This window comes from Alosa alosa, chromosome 2, assembly GCF_017589495.1.
Source record: "Alosa alosa isolate M-15738 ecotype Scorff River chromosome 2, AALO_Geno_1.1, whole genome shotgun sequence".
In the NCBI taxonomy this organism is placed as follows: domain Eukaryota; kingdom Metazoa; phylum Chordata; class Actinopteri; order Clupeiformes; family Clupeidae; genus Alosa; species Alosa alosa.
The window spans coordinates 21,377,609-21,387,547 of NC_063190.1; the positions used below are offsets into that span (position 1 = coordinate 21,377,609).

The 9,939-nt window shown below is 42.9% G+C and overlaps 1 protein-coding gene across 1 annotated transcript; it reads left to right on the top strand.

The window, feature by feature from the left end:
• The first annotated feature begins 24 nt into the window (after nt 1-24).
• Nucleotides 25-9,927, top strand: LOC125288871 (very long-chain specific acyl-CoA dehydrogenase, mitochondrial-like). The gene is made up of 20 exons (XM_048235557.1): nt 25-307; nt 596-662; nt 1,570-1,644; nt 2,130-2,202; nt 2,344-2,408; nt 2,604-2,738; nt 2,912-3,056; nt 3,297-3,426; nt 3,751-3,876; nt 4,226-4,424; nt 6,672-6,776; nt 6,960-7,046; nt 7,221-7,283; nt 7,400-7,501; nt 7,621-7,718; nt 7,851-7,923; nt 8,072-8,144; nt 8,237-8,309; nt 8,395-8,470; nt 8,685-9,927. The coding sequence occupies exons 1-20, from the start codon at nt 237-239 to the stop codon at nt 8,820-8,822; spliced, it is 1,974 nt and encodes a 657-aa protein (XP_048091514.1). The 5' UTR covers nt 25-236; the 3' UTR covers nt 8,823-9,927.
• The last annotated feature ends 12 nt before the right edge of the window (nt 9,928-9,939 follow it).

Genomic DNA, 9,939 nt, shown 5'->3' on the forward strand with positions numbered 1-9,939 from the left:
TCTATAAAAAAATAGGCCACGCCACTGGTATGTAGGTTACGCAAGGGTGCTAGGCTATAGTAGAACTGCTGAAGGACCGGTCAGAAACCCTGAAGCACACAGTAAACCGGCGGTTCTTTGAATTAAAAGCGACCTTATTTTGTTGACTAGTCTATCGTTAACTGTTTAATAGCGTTCTTTCAGAGATTACACTATTCCAACTGGGTGGATTTGGTTCTTTACCCACTGCAGTAAAAATGCTCCTGAGTAAGAGTTTGACTCCTGCTTTGTGCGGAAGTGCGCTCCGCTTGTCCTCCGCAGCCGCCCGGTAAGGCTAGCCAATTATTCATAGGACAATATCTTTATTATTTTTCTCGTTAGATTCCACAGTCTTGCGAAATAATCTTGCTATCAAAATTAATCATCTATAATGTCACATATGGCCCATACAACGCTCATGGACTTATTCTGTATGGCCTCTTGAGTCTAGCAATGTCTGTCAATACGTTTTCATGTTGATGAGTTCCAGCGTTACTATTCCCACATTTATGCTGTTTTAATAATTGGATTAAACCTACCAGTGAATATTTTTTTCCCTAATGTTTATCTTTCAAAGGATTCAAGTAAAAGGTGCTGCTGCAGCCTTGCAAAATGCTCGTCTTTATGCCAGCCAGGCCGCAGAGGTAAGTGTAACAATTATGACTTATAATGTGTGTGTGATTCATTGATAATATAGACGAAATGCATCACCTGCGACCTTACTTGTGTAACTACAGTATGTAGCCTAGCCTACACGTACAAGGCTAGTCAAAGCTATGTAACAAGGCATGAAGTAGGGGAAAGTTCAACCCGGACTCACGTGACCAAATAAAGATCAGCGGGTTCTGTGGATGGTGCTATTTGTAATGTATAGCCTACGTGGAAGATGACGCAGTATGTCTATGAGTATATGTCTGTCACAACCAGTCATGACACCTGTTCCCCCTGTTCACCCTCCACCCACACTTCTAAGACTAAACTCAAACGCCTTGATTATCAAATGTGTGTGTTTCAGTAGCCCTAATAAAAGGGAGAGTCATTAATTCGTTTAGATTCTTCACTCTGGATCTATTCCACTTGCCTTTTGCATCACAGTTTGTCAGGTGCTCAATTGTCATTCTGGATTGAATGCCTACTGGTTTAGTGCAGTAGCCTCCCTGGATATGGTGTCCCGTATGGAAACTGGAAAGACGTGTGTGTGACCTCCCTTGTCTGTTTATGCACAGAGAGGGGCTTTACATAGACTATACTGGCCAGTCGAAATTCCAAGCATTGCAGAACACAAAACACTTGTCCTCTTGATAAGAACTATCTGTAAATTCTATATTTGCTACATTACATATGATTCTAGGGCAGAGACTTGGCAGGTTTATATTCATACATAGTACACCACTCCCAACAATTATTAGTCTCCTCTAAATGATTTCTTATCTACAATCAGTGTTTGTTCAATGACTGCTCATTATTGGCCATAGCCCTTTTCATCAAGTCATATGCTTTTTATCTTTTATATTGATAACCCACCTACATTTAATCTCTTAATTTATTTAGGCTGTGTTGGATAAAACAGAAGTTGGAAGCTCAACTGCTGTTAAACCACATGCTGAGAAGAAGCCACTGGCAGTGGTAAATTATTTTTTTTTACAGTATAGATTCTTGAAACGCCATCAACATATGGATCAGCTCGCACAATACTGAAGTGCTCTGATTGAAGGGTCATGTTATATGAAGAATGCCCTCTGTTCCACTGAACTTTGTTGACAGAGGTGGTTAGTCAGCTCAATAAAACAGAACAAATCATATAATGATAAGTGAAAATGAAGTAAAGCCATTGACACATTACATTTAAAGCAACTACTGAATAGTGCAAGACATTCTTATACTTTTCTTGTGCTGTTTTGCTTTACTAAATATAATAATTAATAAATAACAGTATAATAATAATTTGATAACAGTATTTATTATGTTACATTGCAAATGGGATTACTTAGATGGTATATTGTGTTAATTGTAACCACTCAGATATTGCATGTTTTATTGAGATATGAGATATAAAGCATAGTGTTGTGACATTAAAGTACTTACTGTGCCTACCTCCCTGTTTCTGCCAGGAGTCCAAGTCTTTTGCCGTGAACATGTTCAAGGGCCAGATCAGCACCGCCCAGGTGTTCCCCTATCCTTCAGGTGAGCAGACTCTGAATAATGATATCCTGACTGAGCGGGGTCTTAGTGAGGTTAGCTAATGTGTCACTCTCAGCTTAAGCCATCAGTTTGTAATGCCATGCTGGGTTGTTGATATGCTGTTGCTGTTTTTCATGTTATTAGTGATGAATGAAGAACAGACTCAGTTCCTTAGGGAGCTGGTTCCACCAGTTGCCAAGTTCTTTGATGTGAGTTCTTTGATTTATTTATACATATTCTACATGGTCATGTCAAATTCCATATAGTGCTCTGCAGCCAATTGTTATTATCATGAGTATTTGTAATTGTTTCTGTTAGTGCTTCTTACATTTGCTTTACTAATGCTTTTCAGTGCTATCAGTTGCATGATTGAAACACGATTGACACCCTGTTTGTGTTGCTAGGAGGTGAATGATCCGGCTAAGAATGACATTCTGGAGAAGGTGGAGGACCACACCATGGAGGGGTTGAAGGAGATGGGAGCTTTTGGTTTGCAGGTGCCAGCTGATCTGGGTGGCCTTGGCCTCACCAACACTCAGGTAAGCAGAGAAACAAAATCACCAAAGTGAAGTGCACAACTGACAAGATACAGACGGGGTATAGTCTGTAGGGGATATCCTGTCTCAATCTTAAATGACGTACCCTTGTACTTAGTTGCAGTTCTAATTGTTCCCAGAACACTGTCTTAATCTTTGTGCTGTCTGTCCAATAGTATGCCAGGTTGGTGGAGATTGTGGGTATGCATGATCTGGGAGTTGGCATTACCCTCGGAGCCCACCAGTCCATTGGCTTTAAGGGCATCCTGCTCTTTGGCAACCCCGAGCAGAAGGAGAAGTACCTGCCCAAGCTGGCCTCAGGTGAGGAGCCAGAAGACTATGGTGTTCTTATGACTGCACAGTACTGCATAATAAATAGCATATTTAATAATATATGTACTTAACATTTATGTAGCTTATAACTTGAACTGTTATAATTTAATGAGTTGGGAAGCATATACAATACATAATAAGATATTTTCCTATTATATCAGCAGTTCTAGTAGTGTTATTCTTGTATGCAGCATCATTGATCGTTGTCCTTACCTGCCCTCTTCGTAGGAGAGACCATTGCTGCGTTTTGTCTGACCGAGCCTGCCAGTGGCTCCGACGCTGCCTCCATCAAGACCACAGCTGTGCAGTCTGAGTGTGGCCAGTACTTCACCCTCAACGGCGGCAAGATCTGGATCAGGTGAGGCTAATGAAGCCATGGCTTTCTTAACATGAGTGCTGTGGTAGCTGGTGCTCCTTTGGAGGCTGTTACGGGTTTGCGGACCTGGCACATTCTGACCGATAGTCTCAGTGTGTAATCTAATCAGGAAGCCAGAGAGCGCCCACATATCTTCAGTGTTTCCGCTAACTCTGTTGAGAACAAGGGAACAATGGTGAATGTGAGATAGCATGTCCAAGGCTGTAGTGAGATGAACATGTGTCTTTCTTTCTCACTCTCACTCTCACTCTCTCACTCTCTCTCTCTCTCTCCCTCCTGCTCTTTTCCTCTCTCTCTAATGTGCAGTAATGGGGGCCTGGCAGAGATTTTCACTGTGTTTGCCAAGACTCCAGTTAAGGACCCGAAAACAGGAGAAATGAAGGACAAGATCACTGCTTTCGTTGTGGAGAGGAGCTTCGGGGGGGTGACGCAGTGAGTATGAGGATGGAGGAGCTGACGGAGGGGGTGGGTGGGCAGTGTGAAGGGCGTTAATCTTGCATCACAATTACAGTACATTATGAGGAGGGAAAAAGAGGAATGAAAAAGGAAATTGGATAAGCTAGTTCCAGCTTTGTTTCCATCACATTTCCCTCTTTTTCTCTCTGTTACAGTACATTATGATGTAGGAAAAAAGAAACAGCAAATTGGATGAATTAGGATCAATTTTGTTGATGTTTTGGGAGTGATTGCTTTGTTTTCACCACTTAGTCCTCTGTCTTGCTCCATCTCTTTTTATGATCTGGACTCTCCAATTGTGTCGTTCTCTCCTCTTCTCTCACAGTGGTCCACCAGAAAAGAAGATGGGCATCAAGGCGTCCAACACGGCGGAGGTGTACTTTGAGAACGTGCGAGTGCCCGCTGAATGTGTCCTGGGCGAGGTGGGCGGAGGCTTTAAAGTGGCCATGAACATCCTCAACAACGGCCGCTTCGGCATGGCGGCCGCCCTCTCAGGAACCATGAAAGGGGTCATCACCAAGGCTGTGAGTGGTGGCACACATTGCTGGTGTCTGTCCCCGCATTTCTAGCTGAAGTGAGATTTGAAAATGTATGAAAGGCAAACCATGGAGAGCCAGTGAAGGAACAGTGCTAATTTGGCCATCAGGCTGTCATAAGGTGTCATTAAGTTAGGTTTAGATAGATAGATAGATAGATAGATAGATACTTTATTCCTCCCGAGGGAAATTGCAGCCATCCAGTAGCTTATACAACCATACACCACAAACCCACATACACACATATATCTCCCATACATAAAAATCACTCACATGTGAAGTGATTACAAAGGTCTGGTATGGACTGACCATATGATACATTAACTATGATAAGGTGCTATGGTAGAGTGTGTGCAATGTGGTGCAAAAAGTGAACAGTGCAGGGATTAAACAGTGCAATAACTTTGCTTATTATTAAATATTAACTATGAAAGACAAGAATGTAAACATAATATAATTGATATTAGGGGCAGCCGTGGCCTACTGGTTAGTGTTTCGGACTTGTAACCGGAGGGTTGCCGGTTTGAACCCCGACCAGTAGGCACGGCTGAAGTGCCCTTGAGCAAGGCACCTAACCCCCTCACTGCTCCCCGAGCGCCGCTGTTGTTGCAGGCAGCTCACTGCGCCGGGATTAGTGTGTGCTTCACCTCACTGTGTGTTTACTGTGTGCTTAGTGTGTTTCACTAATTCACGGATTGGGATAAATGCAGAGACCAAATTTCCCTCACGGGATCAAAAGAGTATACAGTATATACTTATTCTTACTTATACTGATAAACAAGAAAATGAATATACTTTAAGAACAATATATTACAGGGAATAAGTCCAGATTGTGTAGGAGGGCTAATATAGCCTGTAAAAAGAGTCAGGGGGACAGCAGAAAAAGTGATATGATGGTAGGGGCTGAGAGAAACACAAAGGGCAAAGGGCCTCCTACAACCTGTGTCTGTTGAGCATGACGGTGACATGACAGTGTCTGCCACTGAACACGCTCCTCTGTTTATTAAATGCGCTGTGTAGTGGGTGGCGGTCACCGTCCATGATCGGCAGCATGCTGCTCATGGTCCGTTTCTCTGCAATTGTTGTGAGTGACTCCAACTCAATGCCAACAACAGAGCCAGCTTTCCTTACCTGCCTGTTCCTTCGCCCGGCGAACTGAACACTCTGAACACTTCCTGGAAGGCACATACCAAAGCAGTATTCTATTGTCGAAACAACTCAATTCTATTGTCAAAATTTAGGGCAGCCGTGGCCCACTGGTTAGCACTCTGGACTTGTAACCGGAGGGTTGCCGGTTCGAGCCCTGACCAGTGGGCCGCGGCTGAAGTGCCCTTGAGCAAGGCACCTAACCCCTCACTGCTCCCGAAGCCGCCCGTTGTAGCAGGCAGCTCACTGCGCGGGATTAGTGTGTGCTTCACCTCACTGTGTGTTCACTGTGTGCTGTTTGTGTTTCACTAATTCACCGATTGGGTTAAATGCAGAGACCAAATTTCCCTCACGGGATCAAAAAATTATATATACTTATACTTAAAATTCAACCAAACCTTAACCCACACAAACAAACAAATGATGTCGTGCTGTTTCCTCTTATTTGCCAGAGGTCTAAATTTAGTGCTGCAGCAGCCAATTGAAAGCCTGACTAACAGCACAAACAGCACCCTGTGATGAAGTCAGACTGTCCTGATGGGGGCAGCCTCTACTTAGTGATTTTGGTTTTCATGGAACAGAGATCACTAGAAAATGTAGCATCACTAGAAAAACATTTCTGAAAAGAAAGACATGTTTCTTTCAACAAAAATACATAATGTATTTTTTTCAGCGTTGACTTGCATCACCCTTAGCCAGCCCTCACCTTCTTGGCTTATTTGCCCTAGTAATGCATTTATGGTTGGCAGAGCATAAGATCAGCAAACAGTAGATTGCAGAATTGAATACGTGTTCAACAATGTATCCCCATGAGTTGCTTGTATACAGTACAGTACAGTATAGTATAGTATAGTAAAGTATAGTACCTGCCTTCACTCTTGGTGTGTGAGAATGGTTGTGAATCCTTTTGATGCAGTATTAAGAATTATTTGCATTATTTGGGGTATAAAAGCCATGTGGAAATGTAGATATTTTACCAGTACCACATCAATATCAGTATTTGCAGTGGTCCAGGAGCAGCAGTGATGGCAATGCATCTTCAGTGCTCTCTTTTTGTGCCCTGACTTTAGTGTCTGTTTTTCTCCACAGGTAGACCATGCTGCCAACAGGACCCAGTTTGGCAGCAAGATCCACACGTACGGAGCCATTCAGGAGAAGGTGGCCCAGATGGCCATGCTGCACTATGTGACTGAGGTAAGAGAATGATAATCCACTACCTGTGCTTTCCGAAAGCAGCACCCCTTTGTGTCTGACAAAATGTAAGGTCCACGACTGTATAAGTTCTCATCTTGGACAATTTTGCTTAGTTTGATTTCATCGACCGCGTCTAATGCTTTCTTACTTACATGTTCTTGTCTCTTGGCCTTTTTTACACAGTCTATGGCCTACATGATCAGTGGTAACATGGACAGCGGAGCAGCGGAGTTTCAGATCGAGGCGGCCATCAGCAAGATCTTTGCCTCTGTGAGTGAATTCACCATGAATGACAATTTTCACTCACTGATAGCCTTTAGCACTTTGTCAGAGTTTCATACATGACTTGTGCAGATTACTTGGAGACACTAGAGCTTAATGCAGTGCTATAGTCATTAGCAACTCTAGCATTAATAATAACTCGCAATGTTTTACCCTAATTAGGAAGCAGCCTGGACAGTGACCGATGAATGTATTCAGATCATGGGAGGAATGGGCTTCATGAAGGTGAGTCCCTCATGCTCATTAGAGCTACAATATTACTTATTTTAATGGCTTAAGAAATTAATGAATGAATTGGTAAGTATAACATGCTCAATATGTGGTGTGGTCTTATCCTATAGGACACTGGTGTGGAAAGGGTGATGAGAGATTTGAGAATCTTCCGGATCTTTGAGGGCACCAATGATATTCTCAGATTGTTTGTGGCTTTGAACGGCTTCCAGGTGAGTCTTGAGATGTATTTGTGATATGTAGCAAAACATTGTAACTTTCATGCTATCACCTTTGGAATCATTATGTAGTAAGAATACATAATTGACCATGAGAAATGTTTATGGTTCAGAACGCAGGTAACCATCTGAAGAGTCTGCAGAAAGCTCTGAAAAATCCCCTTGGCAATGCTGGGCTGCTGGTTGGTGAAGTCAGCAAAAGGGCTAAGAGGTTGGTTTGAATTGACAATCACTAACACACACACACACACACACACACACACACACACACACACACACACACACACACACACACACACACACACACACACACATGATGTAACGCCACTCTCTGTCCTATCAGGAAAGCTGGCTTGAGCACAGGTCTGACCCTTCAGGGAACTGTTCACCCAGAACTGGCCCAGAGTGGAGATCTGGTAAGGAGTTGGCTCACAGCACAGTCTAGACCACTGCACATTTCTCATAAGCTTTCTTTTATATCTCATATATCTCATTCTCTTTTATATCTCATATATCTCATTCTCTTTTATATCGCATATATCTCATTACTCCGATCCCTCATAGGCTGTGAAAGCAGTCGAGCAGTTTGGAGTGACAGTCGAGGACCTGCTTCTCAAACACGGAAAGAAAATCATCAGTAAGTGTGTTAAATTGGATTTGTGAACATGTTACATGGATGCTATGGGTGTTGGCTTTTGTACTGATGGAATCTCTGAATCCGCCTTGCAGATGAGCAGTTTGTGCTGAAGAGAGTGGCCGATTCGGCTATTGACCTGTACGCCATGGTTGTGGTGCTGTCCAGGTAACGCACACTTAGCCGATGTTTGGAGTCAGTGTTGTGAACGAGGACGACGGCATGTCTAATGTGGCGTGCATTTCTCTTGCAGAGCTTCCCGTGCACTGAGCCAACAGGCTCCCTCTGCCCAGTATGAGAAGATGCTGTGTGACACCTGGTGCATTGAGGTAAATACACACATACAAACGCACACACATATACATTGTATCCATTTCAATATCATGTGTCTTTATATTGTGTGTGAGCCTCACATGTCTACCTTTCTCCTTCTTCCTCTCCATCCTTTCCACTCCCGGGCATTTCTCTCTCTCTCTCTCTCTCTCTCTCTCTCTCTCTCTCTCTCTCTCTCTCTCTCTCCCCCTCTCCCTCTCTCTTTTGCAGGCCCATGAGAGGATCATGCAGAACCTGAAGTGCCTGAGGTCCAGTTCTACTCAGCAGACTTTCAGGAACATGCGCGAGATCTCCATGGCCGTGGTGGAGAATGGTGGCGTAGTGGCCCCTCATCCTCTGGGCTTCTAAGAGTCCAGGGGCTGCCAAAGTCAACAAAAACAGACCCAAGCCACTTCATCCATCACCAATGACTTGTTTAGAAAGCAAGCCTCTTCATCAAACACAATTGACTTGTTTAGAAAACAACAGAAGGGCTGTAGGCACACTTGTGTACATTCACATACACTCAAGTCAAAGACTGTCAAATTGACAGATGAACTCTTAAGGTCTATTTTCAGTTACAGTTTTTGGGTCCAAATAATGCCTTATACCACATACACCAGGGAAATTAATAATGACACATACGCCAGGCAAATCAATGTTGGTCATACTAAGCTGTGTACATTCTCTATTCTCCTGACAGGATCATGACAGAATTTGCCTCTAACAGTACACTCTTAAACGAATGTGTTGGAAACAACACAAACTGTGTTGTCCCTATCTGGACACAGAGATGTGTTAAAAACAACTCAAGTTGTGTTATTTTCAACACATTCATTTTAAGAGCGTACATTCTACCTCTTCAGGTTAAAACTCTCCACACTCTTAATTGTTTCTTTTGTATCTTAAGAGTTTTAGTTTATCATGTTGTACTTCTCTGATTACTAGTGTTATCTACCTTCATGGTACTGTCAAAGGACTGACCCTTTAATTCCATCATATCACATGTCCACTACTCGTGTTAAGTTCTATTGTATTACTTGCATTCACTTATGTATATAGGCCTACAACATGAACAGAGCTTGAAGACGCATGCACACACACACACACACACATTTATGCTCCATTTTGCCTGGACATTCCCTGGGGTCGTCAGGGTTATTCTCTCCAATCATGCCACCGTCTCAGGGCACAAAGTGCTCTTATCCACAGTACTCCTGACTAAAGTGCTTTACAGTTTATTACTGATGCTAACATCCAACAGTTAAATGCAACACAGCAACTCACAATCACACCAGTGCCTGCAGTTGATAGAAGTCACTTACAACTATGTTGTAAACGTGCTTTGTAAAATTCAGTTAGCTTTGTGTCTATATGTAGTTACATGATTTTATAATGAGGGATGTCTTTTAGTGTTCATGGTCTGATCTACCCTTTTAAAGGGTGATGTAGTAAAAATGTTATTTAAGTGGAATAGTGTCTTGTG

What these genes read in the sequence shown, in the direction of transcription:
- LOC125288871 (XM_048235557.1), top strand. Translation starts at nt 237, where the DNA reads ATGCTCCTGAGTAAGAGTTTGACTCCTGCTTTGTGCGGAAGTGCGCTC. An exon ending in CCTGCCCAAGCTGGCCTCAG is followed by an intron (nt 3,057 to 3,296) that starts GTGAGGAGCCAG and finishes CCCTCTTCGTAG; the next exon opens with GAGAGACCATTGCTGCGTTT. An exon ending in GGCGGCAAGATCTGGATCAG is followed by an intron (nt 3,427 to 3,750) that starts GTGAGGCTAATG and finishes TCTAATGTGCAG; the next exon opens with TAATGGGGGCCTGGCAGAGA.